Source organism: Sinocyclocheilus grahami, unplaced genomic scaffold, assembly GCF_001515645.1.
Source record: "Sinocyclocheilus grahami isolate Dianchi unplaced genomic scaffold, SAMN03320097.WGS_v1.1 scaffold741.1, whole genome shotgun sequence".
Taxonomy (NCBI): domain Eukaryota; kingdom Metazoa; phylum Chordata; class Actinopteri; order Cypriniformes; family Cyprinidae; genus Sinocyclocheilus; species Sinocyclocheilus grahami.
In genome coordinates, this window is record NW_015505920.1 from 38,080 (window position 1) to 55,215 (window position 17,136).

Sequence of the window (17,136 nt, forward strand, 5' to 3'; positions counted from 1 at the left end):
AAAGGGCATTTAAGTGTGCGAGACGTGAATTTAAATTGTATTTATTTACAGAGGTATATTATGTCCCACTTCATGCTTCTCTAGTAAGTTTCATATGTGTGTGAAGACGCTGCAGGCAGCGGCGCAAATCTGTAATGAATATTCTGAAGGTCAGGGAGTAGGGAGCATGTCAATCGGAACACAGTTCATGCACGGAGCTCACTTCTAACGAGATGATGATCTGAATCATGTGTGTTAACCAAGAGAGACGTGCAAAATATGCAGAGTGGGGGTACGCGAGGACTGGAATTGAGAACCGCTGGTCTAGAACAATTCTTACAAATATAACACGACGTAGCTGGGCGCCGCGGACAGATGCCGAACGGGGCCGCCGGTGTGCCTACACTCATAGAAAATAATGTATTTGAATTTTAAAGCCGTGGCGTGACGCTGCGCTTCTCGTCCGGTGCGCGACTGCCTGAAACGCTGTTCTTTCACCTCCGTGCCCAAACGTCTTTGTTCGGGCTTCCGAAAGCGGATGATGTCCGGAAACAGTGGTTGCAAACGGAGCAAGGGGCGTGGCAGTACTGAAACACCGTCTAAGCTGTTCACCAATCACAACGCACTGGGAAAGCTAACCAATCACAACACATTTTGTTTTTCGGAAGGCGGACCTTCATCAAAGCCGGAACTAATCGAGCCGTTTGTGCCTGCCTGGGGAGAGAGCTATTGTAATAATGTAAATTATGTGAAAAAGAATGCGTTTTTCGAACCACCAAGCATGAGAGCATGTTCTAGTACACCCCCAAAACAAAATCAAGACTTTGTAAAAGAGCATAATAGGACCCCTTTAAGACTGATTTTGTGGTCCAGGGTCACAAATAGTGATGATAGTGATACTAAAATTTCCACCAGAAATATTGAGGTCAAACACAATCAGTGTGTCAGATTCACAACTTTTTACACAACTTTCCTCCATGTGGTTTTATGGGCTGCCACTGAAACCAGAATAAGCTAAACTAAAACAGCCTAAACAAGTTAAAAATACACACACACACACACCTTTTCTGCCAGCACACTCAATATCAAAGCTCAGTACTCTGAGTGGAGCGATCCTCTGCCATTCTCCTTCAGCTGGATGACTGACCAAGTCATTCCATGCCACATCCACCTCGTACTGACACAGGGACACCTGAGAGAGAGATATACAGTAGATTAAAGACACACCAGATAAGTGTGGCAGTTTAATACATCACAGTTTTTTGTTTTGTTGTTTTGACCTTTCCGGGATATTTTGAGCCTGTCTGTCCTTCACTTCTCTCCTCCCTCAGCCTGTACTTCCCTTTAGGAAGCTCAATCCAGCAGCAACCGACCACATCACTGTCCACCATGAACCTGCCATCACATGTACATACAGCATATCTCAGATGCTTTGTCGGGTCAAGCAAGCAATGTCCACCACACACCACCAGTTTCAGAAACTTCCAAGTACACACAAAACACACACCTGATCTCAAAGTCAATGTTGGCTTCATAAGCCTGGTAGCTTTGGGTGGCGAAGCTTGCATAACTGTATTCATGGGTTGGTTTTTGGGAGTATAATGAATGCAACTTAATTAATTACAAAGTCACAGACAAAACACATACTAACCCACTGGAATGACATCATGACCTGCCTGGCCCTCCTCTGACTCCGCCTCCATTTCCATTTCATCAAATAGAGCGAGTTCCTCTTCAAACTGGGAGGGACTATCCTCCCATTCGGTGCTCATTTTCCCCTTCTTGGCCTGTGAAGCCCCACCCATTGCAGGGCCTCCATTGCGCCTTTTAAAGTCCATTCTAAAGCAGTCCTGCAAAAACAATGTCAGCTTTTTATGAACAAATCAAACACTTAAAAACAGTCACTTCTATCTTGCCAACTGAATAAGTGTTGAACTCAGGTATGGGTAACAACAAAGTATATAATTTATAAAGGAATATAACAAAGTGAAGACATAGTGCACGCCACACGATTAAACGTCTCAAAAATAAAGAATAACATCAAAACAACCTTAAGGAGTAATAAAAAAAATTATATGATTTGCATAAAATGGGCGGGGCTAATGAAACAGGCGTAAAAATAAGTAAAGGAGTCTTTCAAACTAAGCTGCTTAACTGTCTGTTCTGTTAATTTTCTGGAGTTTGACAGAAACGTTACGAATAAAACTACAGTGATTTGCAAAACGTACTCTGTCACTAGTCCCACTAACAACTATTTAGAAGCTATTGTTATTGATGATCTGGGTGTCTTTAGGTTGGGTCAACATCATTGTTAAGTATTGTGCATAAGCAGCAATATTTCGTTTAACAAGCAACATACACAACGTACAGATTGTTTAAGTTTTGCACACAAGTATTATTTCAACTATAATTAATCTTGATTGGAAATCCAGCAAACAAAATAAACATTATTCAGCAACAGTAAGATCACATAAACAAGATTTAGACTCATAATGTTTACTTTCACATTGCGTATTATTAAATACTACACTAGGAGAACTGGACAAACGAGAAACTTAGCAGAACATGTTAGCAACACGCAAAACAACAAAGAGGCGCAGCAAACTCGCGCGAGGTGCATCAGGCAATCTAATATATTTAGGTGAACTCTAGCCACTGAACAAATTCATAATCTTTCACCTTTTATTCCAGCTCGATCGCTATTACTCCACATATGTGCTTGACAAATCTCCCGCCACTTCACAGTGTTGACTGTCACTTTCCACCGGACCAGAGCAACATCCGTTTTCCCGGTAAAATTGCGTAGGGTCCACGAAGGACTGCAATTGGTCGAAATGTAGGAAGTGAATCGCTTGTATGTTGACGACGATTACTGCTATGTTGAGAGGGTCGTGTTTGAGAAGAGCGAATAAAAACAATGTTTTAATAAATGAATAGATAATCGAATGTGTGTCAGAATTAGACAAATAATAATAATAATAAAGCCACAAATTAGCGCTTACAGTTTAAATGCAGCCAAAGAGCTCTTTGTACTTTCCCCATATCTAGATATTTATTGAAATACTTGATGCTGCTGTTATACGTGAACATGAACCTGAAACTGTTTACTTAAATAATTACTTGAAAATTTGTTTACTTATTTCAGAAATGGTTGAATGTTACATTCCATTTGATAAAAAATAATACAGAAATAATATGTCATACATAAAAGTAAAAAAAAAAAAATTACTCTACATCCTTAATTACTATGCAAGTCATATTTTTTAAACCAAAGTACTTTATTATATACATTAAGCATATACATTAATAGTTGTCACTTTAAATTTTAAAGTACTTTACTATCATGCTTGTGTTTACATATAATATTGCCAAATCATTACAGACAAAACAAGCAATGACAAGAAAAAGAAATATACCATTATTAAAATAACAAAATAGCAATAAAACGGTATACAATAAGTGCTAGTTAATGAATAAAATAAGAAAAGTAATAGAAACAATAGTAGAATATCTGTATACATTACATAATAAAATAAACATTTATCAAGTTATTAAAACAAAAAATCTGTAATGAATGTACTGTACAAGCATAGTCGTTGATTATAATGATCAAGGCAGAAGTTAGTTTCTTGAGGGAGTGCAGTTTAAAGTGCGCACAAAACGCAAAAGCCAACGGCTTACTATCCTTGCGAGTTGCCAGAGGAAAGTAGCAGGGATGCAAAATTGTTCCCAACATTATGTTTAGCCAATCAAATTGTTCATACAGGTAAACGCCTCTCTTTGGGGAAGAGGAGACGCTTATGGCAAGCCGTATTTAGCTTAAAATATCCCCAGTGTTACTCGTCGTAATTGCATTTTTACTAGTAACAATTAAATTAGAGAGCTCTACAATTCAATTCTTACTAGTAACAATGCCAGTTAGAGAGCTCTCTAAATCAATTCTTACTAGTAACAATTATAATTAGAGAGCTCTCTAATTCAGTTCTTACTAGTAAGAATTTAATTAGAGAGCTCTGTAATTACATTTTTACTAGGAAGCACTGAATTAGAGAGTTCTCTAATTGGTATTGTTACTAGTAAGAATTGCATTAAAGAGCTCTGTAATTGTAATTCTTACTAGTAAGAATTTAATTGTAGAGCTCTCTAATTTAATTCTTACTAGTAATAATGGAATTGGAGAGATCTATAATTATATTTGTTACTAGTAAGAACTGAATTAGAGAGCTCTCTAACTGGCATTGTTACTAGTAAGAATTTAATTGTAGAGCTCTCTAATTGAATCGTTACTAGTAAAAATGAAATTACGATGAGTAACACTGGGGATATTTTAAGCTAAAACGGCTTGCCATAGACGCTGCTCCTTCATGTACTGAGAGATCAAGAAGGAGGAGTCAGCGTCAGATAAGACACGCCCATATTTTATGACGCACCTTGTCGCGTGCTAGCTGTCACCCTGACGGACAGCCAAATTGCCGTATAATACAAGGAGAATTTGCGCAGGAGACCCCGCCCACTGTCAAATCTTCCTTCTGGTGATTGACTCCAGCAGATGTGACTGCGAGGCTTGCGCCGCTGAGCGAGGAGAGGACGCTACCGCAGGGTGAGTGCATAACTTACTGCATTTATGTGTTGTCAGTCTGAAATTACATGTCCGTGTGTTTTAAAACCCGCAGAGAAACGTTACCATCCATCTGCGAAGCCCGTGATTCCTGTCACGCATTTATCAGGGTCATACCCACTTGTGCAGCCCGTGTTCGACTGGCCAGTCCGTCCGTCCTTCCTCGAGCGTGCAGAGGAAAAGCTTGCGACTTTTTTGATCGTGTGCACCCGTGTATTTAACGCACTTTTATATTTATGTCCACGAAAAACGCTTTACTTGCTCTGTTGTTATGGTGACGGTGACGTTCTGCGTTGAACTGTGTGGTCGAAGCGCACGTACCATGTCTGTCTGCGTCTGAGTGAGAAAGAAAGCGGTTATAAACTGTGTGTGACACTTCACTAACACTTAAGAACACTACATAGTGGTTTCATAATCCATGTAGCAAGTGAAGGTGTGTTTATATTGTATGGAGGACCTTAAAAAACCGTTATGTCATTCATGAAGCCTGTCTGGGTTTACAGGGACTTTAAACGCCATCTCTCAGTCACTTTCTGTCTTTCTCGTAAAACAGGCCTCATGTTGCTCAAGGTATGTTGAAAGTGGAGGGTGTGTAAGTGATGGTCTGACTGATTACATGGTGTTATGATCATAGACTGTAAAAGGTCATGCCTAGACTTGAGGTGAAGGCACAGTGTCATTATGTATTTGTAGACATCTCAACATATTATATAATTTGAACATGGACTTGCTCATAGTACTAGAGAGGCTTTTTTAAATGTGTTTGTGTGTGCAAATCCGAGAGAGGAAGAGCCAGTGAGCCATGTTAGAAGATGAGTCATTTTAATGAATTGCTGTTGATATAATTTTGTTTCAGGAGAGAATGAGGAAGTGTGTGTGTGTGTGTGTGTGTGTGTGTGGTGCTTGCTTGAAGGTCATATACTGATGTCGACAGCTTTTGGCACATCATAGGTTCACATTTATATGATGGCTATAAGCTGCATATTACTTTAAATGAGACTATTAATCTAAAAACATGGATCGATTGATTGATATTATTCTTGTGTTCTTTATTATTACCCAGCATGCCACTGGCGCGCAGTTTGTCGGTCACCTCCCTGTCCGGCCTGGAGGAATGGGATGAAGAGTTTGATCGGGAGGATGCAGTCCTGTTCGAGATCGCATGGGAGGTCGCTAATAAAGGTGTGCATGTTTCTTTTCTTGGATATGATGTTTCAATGCTAATGTATCATTGTACACATTTACACGCATATCTTCAAAGATCTACTCTAAAATTCAAGTTTAGGGCTGGTAAGATTTTTTTTTATGTTTGTGAAAGAAGTTTCTTATGCTCAACAAGGCTGCATTTATCTGATTAAAAATAGTAATATTGGGAAATGTCATTACAATTTAAAATAACTGATTTCTGTTTTAATGTATTTTAACATGTGATTTATTCCTGTGATGCAAAGCTGAATTTTCAGCATCATGATTGCAGTCTTTAGTGTCACATGAACCTTCAGAAATCATTCTGATATATGCTGATTTGCTGCTCAAGAAACATTCATTATTATTGTTGATGTTAACTTAGATTTGTTAATTAGATTAGATTTATTGTCAATTTAGATAAATAAAAAAAAGGATTCTTTGATAAATAGAAAGTTCAGCATTTATTTGAAATGGATATCTTTTCTAACATTATAAATGCCTTTGCTGTCACTTTTGATCCATTTAATGTTCTTCTGCTGAATAAAATAATACAAGTATTAATTTCCTTTAAAAACTGAACTTTTGAGCAGTATTGTAAATTTAGTTTTTAAGATATTTATTGCATTGCTCCATTGACATATCATGAGTGCACATTAACAAAAAAGTGCTAAAGTATATATACTATAGTCTTTTGGGCATAATACCATGTTTGTTTTGCACATGGATGCCTTATACCACCTGATACCATTTACTCTTTGAACACAGAAAACAAATAGGACTATAGGAAGAATACTGTATAAGACTGTATTGAAAGTATATGTCCAGTTTATTTTTTGTGTGCATCTCCTGACCTAGTAAAATTCCTGAAACTGTTTAGGAGTTGTGGATTTTTTTACTCTGTTAAATTGAGGACCAAGTGGGAGATAAAGACTTTAAGGGTTATAATGTTTGAGTGTTCTATTTCATGAAAGGTTAAAGGTTTAAGCATCAGTAACCAGAGCTAAACAATCCATACTGCATTTTACATATCCTATTGAATTTTCCGTAGAAAGTGTCAATATATTGAGGTTTTTGATATAATGTAATGTATCCATCAATACTAAAATGTATAAAAACCAAAAAATTATCAAATGGATGGATCTGTCCGTATTAATAAAAACACCAACATGTTTTTAATCCTAATTATTTTGAAGCACTTTATGAGAGACAATCATCTACCAGAAACCAGATACTGTTGTTGTTTTCACACCACAAAAACCTATACGCCACATGACTCAACTGCCAAGTGTTCAACTACAGCGAGAATAAAAGTTACACCTTCTTTCTTTGCGTGAACATTTGGGCGGCGTTATGCAAATCATCCCACATCGTGACGTAGACATGTGGGGGCGTTAGAACAAGCCGTTTTAGGAGGGTGTGGTTGACTCTTAACTTTTTATAAAGAATATCTCTTTGGATTTGAGACTTTAGTCTTTGCAACTTTACAGATCTTCTTTATGCACCAAGAGCTTGTAACACTCCAAAGAGAAAGGAAAAATTTAAATCACATCATATGACCCCTTTAAAGGTTAAAGGCTATATCAGTGTCTGACAGCCAGACTGAGGTCTATTTCAGTTCTTTGAGGAATTTTCCCCTGAGAGATACAGTGTAAATTGGCACCAGCGTTATTGCAGGGTCACTTTGCCATGAGTTTGAACAGAAATTAATTTGTGTAAATCGAAGTCAAGCATCCAGGTTTTTCATAGCATGTATTAACTAAAAATGTTTGCTAGCTTGTCCATGTGGCTTCATCTGTTGTTGATTCACAATGATGTCTTAAGACTAACAGACCGGGAGTTGCCTCCCAAATGGTGTGAGTTGTGATCATTTGAAAATTTGGGGCAAAACTGTGTGAAGATCTTATGAACATGTCAGGTCTTAGTTATCAGTATACTATTTCTGTTGAATGGTATCATTTTTAATGTCTAGCAAATTGACAATTGACAATTTCTAATTTCCTTCCTTCTTTTCCCTTCTACTCTAGGTATATTTTGGTCGATGGCTGATTGAAGGCTCTCCATATGTGATTCTGCTAGATGTGGGCTTCACTGCCTGGTCTCTGGACCGCTGGAAGATTGAATTGTGGGAGAATTTCAGTATTGGTGTGCCCTGGTTCGACAGAGAGGCAAACGATGCTGTTCTCTTTGGCTTCCTCACTGCATGGCTACTGGGAGAGGTGTGCAGTGTTGTTTTAGTATTACTTATATTCTATTATAGTATTTATTAATATTTTCAAATCTTATTTTTGTATTGTCAGTTTCATCTTAATTTTAGTTTGTTTTAGTAATTTTGTTATGTCCTTTTGGGATTATAGTTTTTTTTACATTTCTTTAATTTATTTTAATTGACTTTTAGTTTTAGTAATTTTAGTACTTTAACAACAAAGTTATTTATTTAAGTTAGTTGCCTTGTAAGTTTTTTTTTTTAGAAGTTTACACTTCTCATCTAATATTTATGTTGTGTTTTATCTCAGCTTTATTTTAATTTACAAAAACGTTTTAATTTTAGTTAACTATAACAACACGGGAAGTGTGTTTCATTCTGTCTTTATATGATATCTATATTAATATTAATTTTGTGATTGTAAATGCGCATGTTATGTTCCCAACATAATTCAGTGAGGAAAAAAAAAGTTATAGTTATTTAATAGAAATTCAATAGAAATAATAATAATAGAAATTTAATTCTTACGCCTATTACCTGTTTTTGGTTATCCAGTGAATTAATTTTTTTTTATAAAAGATACATCACATTTTTTTAAAATTGAAACTTGGACACAACCCCCCCCAATACACAGACACAATATTATTAATCCTCATTAATTATAATTTGAATATGTGTGTTTCAGTTTGCAGCTCAGTGTGACGAACCTCCTCACATTGGAGCGCATTTTCACGAGTGGCTGGCGGGTTTAGGACTCGTCTTATGCAGGCAGCGCCAGTTACCCGTAGCAACCATCTTCACCACACACGCCACGCTGCTCGGCCGATACCTGTGTGCTGGGAGCGTTGACTTCTACAACAAGCTCGCTGAGGTTTGTGCGAGAGAATGTGTTTTTGTGGATAAATGATACGTCCTCTGTTACTATTTATGCTGTTTATTATAACCCACACCTCATAGCCAGATAGAATCAGATTTCTTTAGAAAATGTTCCCTATTTTTAAGCACATAAAGGTTTGACACCAAGATGATGCTCTAAATGGATAAACGCATAGAGAGAGACAAGTTCATGGAATTAAGTTAAAGAAAGCTTCCTGAAGTGTCTGTCGTTATTTCTCCATGTGTAGTTCAATGTGGATAAAGAGGCAGGTGACAGGCAGATCTATCATCGGTACTGTCTGGAGCGTGCAGCAGCCCGCTGTGCACACGTCTTCACCACCGTCTCTCAGATCACCGCCATTGAGGCCGAGCACTTACTAAAACGGAAACCAGGTGACTTAAGTTCCTGCTTGTACTGCTTTCTCTACATCCTAATAGCTACAAAATGCAGTCATGAATCAGTCAGATGACAGAATTTAAAATGTCATCATGTGCAGATTGATCTGGTATTAGAAAGGGATTCTGGCTTCATTTCATTACTGTGGATGCTACCTGATTTAGTTCAGAACTGGACTTTTGCCAGGAAGCTGCTGCTTTTTGACCCTATTTGGTCTATTTGCTAAAGATACCCACGTTCATCTTTCTCTGTCAGATATTGTGACTCCAAACGGCCTGAATGTGAAGAAGTTCTCAGCCATGCACGAGTTCCAGAACCTCCACGCTCAGAGTAAAGCGCGCATCCAGGAGTTTGTCAGAGGCCATTTCTACGGGTCCGAGCTCATAAGACACGCAATCATATTCATGTGTCCGTAAGCAAAACACTCTGTCAACTTTTAGTTTTAGTAATTTTAGTACTTTAACAACAAAGTTATTTATTTAAGTTAGTTGCCTTGTAAGTTTTTTTTTTTAGAAGTTTACACTTCTCATCTAATATTTATGTTGTGTTTTATCTCAGCTTTATTTTAATTTACAAAAACGTTTTAATTTTAGTTAACTATAACAACACGGGAAGTGTGTTTCATTCTGTCTTTATATGATATCTATATTAATATTAATTTTGTGATTGTAAATGCGCATGTTATGTTCCCAACATAATTCAGTGAGGAAAAAAAAAGTTATAGTTATTTAATAGAAATTCAATAGAAATAATAATAATAGAAATTTAATTCTTACGCCTATTACCTGTTTTTGGTTATCCAGTGAATTAATTTTTTTTTATAAAAGATACATCACATTTTTTTAAAATTGAAACTTGGACACAACCCCCCCCAATACACAGACACAATATTATTAATCCTCATTAATTATAATTTGAATATGTGTGTTTCAGTTTGCAGCTCAGTGTGACGAACCTCCTCACATTGTAGCGCATTTTCACGAGTGGCTGGCGGGTTTAGGACTCGTCTTATGCAGGCAGCGCCAGTTACCCGTAGCAACCATCTTCACCACACACGCCACGCTGCTCGGCCGATACCTGTGTGCTGGGAGCGTTGACTTCTACAACAAGCTCGCTGAGGTTTGTGCGAGAGAATGTGTTTTTGTGGATAAATGATACGTCCTCTGTTACTATTTATGCTGTTTATTATAACCCACACCTCATAGCCAGATAGAATCAGATTTCTTTAGAAAATGTTCCCTATTTTTAAGCACATAAAGGTTTGACACCAAGATGATGCTCTAAATGGATAAACGCATAGAGAGAGACAAGTTCATGGAATTAAGTTAAAGAAAGCTTCCTGAAGTGTCTGTCGTTATTTCTCCATGTGTAGTTCAATGTGGATAAAGAGGCAGGTGACAGGCAGATCTATCATCGGTACTGTCTGGAGCGTGCAGCAGCCCGCTGTGCACACGTCTTCACCACCGTCTCTCAGATCACCGCCGTTGAAGCCGAGCACTTACTAAAGCGGAAACCAGGTGACTTAAGTTTCTGCTTGTACTGTTTCCTCAAGAGATTGTAACACTGCATCCTAATGGCAACAAAATGCAGTCATGAATCAGTCAGATGATATAATTTAAGATGTCGTCATGTGCGGATTGATCTGACATTAGAAAAGGATTCTGGCTTCATTTCATCACTGTGGATGCTTCCTGATTTAGTTCAGAACTGGACTTTGGCCAGGAAGCTGCTGCTTTTTGACTCTATTTGGTTTATTTGTCAAAGTTATTGACGTTCATCTTTTTCTGTCAGATATCGTGACTCCAAATGGCCTGAATGTGAAGAAGTTCTCAGCCATGCACGAGTTCCAGAACCTCCACGCTCAGAGTAAAGCGCGCATCCAGGAGTTTGTCAGAGGCCATTTCTACGGGTCCGAGCTCATAAGACACGCAATCATATTCATGTGTCCGTAAGCAAAACACTCTGTCATACATGTTTTCTCTTATTGTTTTGTGTACAGGCATTTAGATTTTAACCTTGACAAGACAGTGTTTCTCTTCATTGCTGGACGCTATGAATTCTCAAATAAAGGAGCTGACCTCTTTCTTGAAGCATTGGCTAGACTTAATTACCTGTTGAGGGTAAGTATTTGTGTTTTTGGTTGTTTGTCCATTCGAACACAAAATGTTACAATACGTCACAATGCGAACACAAAATGTTATAAAGATGAAGAATCTTTGTTAGAAAAGGTTTAAATTTGACCTTGATCTGAAACGCTATTCTTGTATGTCCAGGTGAATCACAGCGAAGTGACCATAATAGCATTCTTCATCATGCCTGCTCGTACCAACAACTTCAACGTGGAGACCCTGAAGGGCCAAGCCGTACGGAAACAGCTCTGGTAACCATGACAACTGCACTGTGAGGACTGCTAACATGAATGACACCGTTTAGCTCAGCCGACTTAATATAAACAACCAAGTTCAACCAAGTTGTCTAGAACGCAGTTTTAATTTAGTATTATTTATATACTGTTATAGTTATTAATATTTTGCATTAGCTTCTATTATTCATTTTAATTTTAGTTTAAAGGGGTCATATGATGCGATTTCAAGTTTTCCTTTCTCTTTGGAGTGTTACAAGCTGATTGTGCATAGATAAGATCCCTGAAGTTGCAAAGACTAAAGTCTCAAAACCAAAGAGATATTCTTTATCAAAGTTAAGACTCTGCCACACCCCCCTAAAACGGCTCGTTCTAACACGCCCCCACATATCTACCTCACTATAAAATTAAACTAATGAAAACAATTTGTAATCATTTTAGTTTTAGTTGTACTTAACAATAACAACAATGGTCTAGAGAGCAGTGCTTCTCAAAGTCCGGACTGCGGTCCGGATCCGGATCCGGATCCGTATTTCAAGAACACTAATTATTTCCTACTTTGATAAATGCATGTTAAACTTGTAAATCATATGTTTAGTTTTTTAATGTCTTTTTGGAGATGGTCCGAAATTAAAGTGAAGGCGAGATATTGAAACTTTTGCTTCATGACATTTGTTGTCATGACATCCAGTGAGCCTATGACCTTTGACATAATCGGACGACATTTCACAGGTAATATGAGTAAATATTTATTTATTTATTTTTGTTATCACTTAGATTTATGTCCAGTGTTTCCCATATATTGAGTTATTTGTGGCGGCCCGTCACAGAATCAAAACTGACCGCCACAAATAGATTTTCCAAAAGAAAAGCAGTGCTCAGTTTTTTTTATATGAATGTATAATTGAAAAGAACCGACCGTCTTCAGAAAAGCTTTGCTGTCATTTTCATTTCGTCTTTCCTAGCGTTTTGTATTTGATTACAGCCGTTACCGGGGAAACCGCTATGTCTCCGCTCCAACAGCACCTCCTGCTGGCGGAGAATGGATGTGCATTTGCAAGTCTGGAAGAAACACTGGTGTCTGTCAGCAAACATAAACACAAAGCATGCTTCAGAACTGTTTTGAGAAGGTGCTTGGAGCCATGTATTATTGCTGTGATTTAGGCTACTACTACTACTACTACTATTACCATCTTGTGCCCTGCAATAATCATTTATTCAAACTCGCTTTTATGAGAAAGAAAAAAAAAATAAAAAAATCGGCCAAACATATCGGCCAAAAAAAATCAGCATCATATATCGGCCATTGGCTGCCCTGATTTCTAAATATCGGCATCGGCCAGAGAAAAACCCTTATTGGGTTGACCTCTATTGCTGACACTTAAATTAATTGTTTTGCCACTTTTGCACTTTATTTAAAAAAACAAAAAAACAATGTTTATTTGTTATGCATGTTATGTATGTTTATTAAAAACTAATTGTTCCGGTCCGGACCTTTGACACTGATGAAAGTTCAGATTTGGACCTTTGAGTGTAGACTTTGAGAACCCCTGGTCTAGAGCATCCTAACACAACTGCCTGTTTTCTGTTGCCATTCTGCAGTGATGGATGTGTGATGATGTAGAAAGGAATATATTTATTTATTTATAGATTTACTTAAACAGTATTCAGAATGTCACCTGATTGAAAAGAGTAGTTAAAATGGTTAAAACTAACTTTTCTTATTTACTCGCACTCATGTTGTTCAAAAACCATATACAATTTTCCCCAAATTTTTACTTGGACACAGGGACTGTTGAAACAGTGAATGAATTTTGTTGTGAAATTCCGTCTTTGTTGTATTGACAGGGACACTGCACAGACTGTGAAGGAGCGCTTTGGGAAGAAACTCTACGAATCTCTTTTAGTGTGAGTTGGTTTTTGTGTTCTGTTTTTAAAAAATGTATGAATCTCTTCTGAGGAGTGACATTGCTTGCTTTCTTGTTTTTAGAGGACAGCTGCCTGATGTGTCTAAGATGTTAGATAAAGAGGACTTCACCATGATGAAACGTGCCATCTTCGCCACCCAGCGCCAGTGCCTGCCCCCCATCTGTACTCACAACATGCTGGAGGACAGCAGTGACCCCATCCTCAACTGCATCCGCCGTATCGGCCTCTTTAACAGTGCTCAGGACAGAGTCAAGGTTCGTACATGCGCACACACACACACACTCACTCAGATAACTATACTATAATGGATAATGTAATTAAAGGTGCACTAATTCTTTATGTAGAAAAACAACTGAATCCACTTTAATGCCTCATATTCTTAACTAGGTAATCTTCCATCCAGAGTTTCTCTCCTCAACTTCTCCTCTCCTGCCAATGGACTATGAGGAGTTTGTGAGAGGCTGCCATCTTGGAGTATTTCCATCTTACTATGAGCCCTGGGGATACACACCAGGTAAAACTGCACACACTACCAGTGTACCGTGTACATATTTATGTACATGCATGATCCATTCAAAACTTTGGTCAGTAATATTGTAACACTTTTTTTAGTACATGGCTTTAATACATGAAATTATATATTCTGTTATAGTAACAAGAAATACATTTTATTCAGAATGAATGCATTTCATTTATCAAAAGTGACAGTAAATAATTTTTAAAAAAATATTTTTTTCTATTCATCAAAGAAAAATTGTATCTCAGTTTCCACAAAAATATAAAAAAAGCAGCAAAAATATTAAGCAGCACAACCGTATTCAACATTGATAATAATAATAAATGTTTCTTGAGCTGAAGCATCATGTGAAATTTTAAGCTGTAATAAAATTTCACAATATTACAGATTTTTTGATCAATTAAATGCAGTTTGGTGAGCAGAAGAGACTTAAAAAAATTAAATACTGACCCCGAACTTTTGAATGATATTGTATGAATTATGTATTAATAACGTCCACTCAATACAATGCACGCATCATTTTCTCAGCTGAGTGTACAGTGATGGGCATCCCATCGGTCTCCACTAACTTGTCAGGATTTGGCTGTTTCATGGAGGAGCACATTGCCGACCCATCAGCTTACGGTGAGAGTTGTACATATATGATGGAAATGATGAACATTACCTACAAGATTTTCTCATTTTTGTTTGAATCAGATTTATTTCATTTCATTATGTGTAATGCACATTCTTGTAAATTCCCTCTCTTTCAGGTATCTATATTCTGGATCGACGGTATCGTGGGGTGGATGAGTCCTGTAATCAGCTGACGTCTTTCCTGTTTCAGTTCTGTCAGCAGAGCCGCAGGCAGAGGATCATTCAGAGGAACCGGACAGAGCGCCTCAGTGACTTGCTAGATTGGAGATATTTGGGCAGGGTCAGATAACACACACACAAAATACACAGTGAATTTTCAGATCATCCGGTACTGTCAGCCACCAGATGTGTCCAATTAACTTTATGTGCATCAAAATAAAGCTAACAGCTTATTGTTCATGAACTAATATAGCATGTTTCTGTTTCTTAGTATTATGTTTCTGCCCGCCATATGGCTTTAGCGAAAGCTTTCCCGGACACTTACATCTATGAGCCTCAAGAACCCACTTCCGTAAGTTAAAATGATGAAGCATAATATTGAAATTGAGTTTATTTGTTTTATTTTAATAAAAATCTGAAGTTTAATGATCTAGAAAAGCGATTCTCAACCAGGGTCCTCATCAGACCTCAAAGGGGGCCTCAAGATGACTTAAAATTATTTCAAATTAGACAAAACAACAATTAACTTAATTAACATAAAAAACTATAAATCAAGATATATCTTGTTTTAATTCACCTCCTCAATGAAAAACCTGAATATATGAGATATTAAAAATGTGATTTCTAGCCAAGGAATAGTCATGTACATTACTTGAGTCTTAATTTCCATGGTAATTTTAATATATTTACAATATACATTTTTCTACTCAGTTAAAAATATTTTGAAAGTAAAAATAAATAAAACTGGACAAGTCATGGGGCCTTTGAATATTGTTGTGGACAATGTGGGGCCTTGAAGTCAAAAAGATTGAGAATCTCTGACAGCTCTAGACAGCTGTCTAAAACTAGATGTAAATATTTGTTGACATTTATTCTTTTATTTACATAATTCAGGCCACAGGCTTCCGTTACCCGCGGCCCGCCTCAGTTCCCCCGTCTCCCGCCCACTCTCTTCACTCGTCTCCTCATCACAGTGAGGCTGAAGATGAAGAGGAACCGTATGATGAAGATCTGGAGGTGGAGAAAGACCGGGTCAACATCCGCCAACCGTTCAACTTGCCGAACCGGAACAAGAATCAGACAGTTGGTCTTCCTGAGAAAAACTAAAACACACCCCTACATGCATACATACACGCACTGCTTATACTGTGAGGCACTTACATACACTGTGACACACACACACACACACAGACACGTGCAAAGGCACATCAGCATGTATGTGCATTACCATATTATGTATATAAAAGCAGATATGTACACATCCCAGCATGTAAGTGCGCTCACACACACATATCTGAAGCAGAACACGTACAGACGCCACACACACACACATACATGTTCATACACCTTGACCTGCACAGTGTATGGAGTCCCTCAAGTATGAAACGTTCAAAGCAGACCCCTATGGTTCAAGTTACCAACAAACTCTCTGACCTGGTGACTCCAGGTTCTGGCATCTCCAGAAGAATAAAAACCTAAAATATCATAGGTAATTAGAATTTTAGTTTGTAAATAAACAAAATAAAAATTACTGACTAAGGACATGTTTGTCTTTAACTATCATTAAAGGAGTCATATGATGCGATTTCAATTTTTCCTTTCTCTTTGGAATGTTACAAGCTCTTGGTGCATAAAGAAGATCTGTAAAGTTGCAAAAACTAAAGTCTCAAATCTAAAGAGATATTCTTTATAAAAGTTAGGAGTCAACCACGCCTACCTAAAACGGCTCATTCTAACACGCCCCCACATATCTACGTCACGATGTGGGAAGATTTGCATAACGCCTTATGAGAAAGAAAAAAATAAATAAAAAAATCGGCCAAACATATCGGCCAAAAAAAATCAGCATCATATATCGGCCATTGGCTGCCCTGATTTCTAAATATCGGCATCGGCCAGAGAAAAACCCTTATTGGGTTGACCTCTATTGCTGACACTTAAATTAATTGTTTTGCCACTTTTGCACTTTATTTAAAAAAACAAAAAAACAATGTTTATTTGTTATGCATGTTATGTATGTTTATTAAAAACTAATTGTTCCGGTCCGGACCTTTGACACTGATGAAAGTTCAGATTTGGACCTTTGAGTGTAGACTTTGAGAACCCCTGGTCTAGAGCATCCTAACACAACTGCCTGTTTTCTGTTGCCATTCTGCAGTGATGGATGTGTGATGATGTAGAAAGGAATATATTTATTTATTTATAGATTTACTTAAACAGTATTCAGAATGTCACCTGATTGAAAAGAGTAGTTAAAATGGTTAAAACTAAC

General features: G+C 37.5%; 2 protein-coding genes across 2 annotated transcripts in view; one reads left to right on the forward strand and one right to left on the reverse strand.

Annotated features, from left to right (window-relative positions):
- The window catches only part of LOC107560742 (DNA polymerase delta catalytic subunit-like), a gene marked incomplete at its 5' end in the record, with an annotated part of 6,095 nt that extends 4,514 nt beyond the window's left edge, over positions 1-1,581 (reverse strand). Inside the window, 3 exons of the mRNA XM_016244999.1 lie at positions 1,042-1,171; positions 1,260-1,374; positions 1,487-1,581. Coding sequence (XP_016100485.1) covers positions 1,042-1,171; positions 1,260-1,374; positions 1,487-1,581 — 340 coding nt within the window. The remainder of the gene's footprint in view (positions 1-1,041; positions 1,172-1,259; positions 1,375-1,486) is intronic.
- A 2,917-nt stretch (positions 1,582-4,498) lies between these two features.
- On the forward strand, positions 4,499-16,054 carry LOC107560743 (glycogen [starch] synthase, muscle-like). Its single transcript, XM_016245000.1, has 16 exons — positions 4,499-4,579; positions 5,661-5,779; positions 5,883-5,887; positions 7,810-8,001; positions 10,195-10,380; positions 10,634-10,778; positions 11,053-11,170; positions 11,261-11,381; positions 11,535-11,641; positions 13,472-13,531; positions 13,614-13,806; positions 13,940-14,066; positions 14,598-14,693; positions 14,822-14,985; positions 15,136-15,216; positions 15,759-16,054. Exons 2-16 carry the CDS (start codon positions 5,662-5,664, stop codon positions 15,969-15,971), a joined length of 1,926 nt encoding a protein of 641 aa, XP_016100486.1. The 5' UTR covers positions 4,499-4,579; position 5,661; the 3' UTR covers positions 15,972-16,054.
- The last annotated feature ends 1,082 nt before the right edge of the window (positions 16,055-17,136 follow it).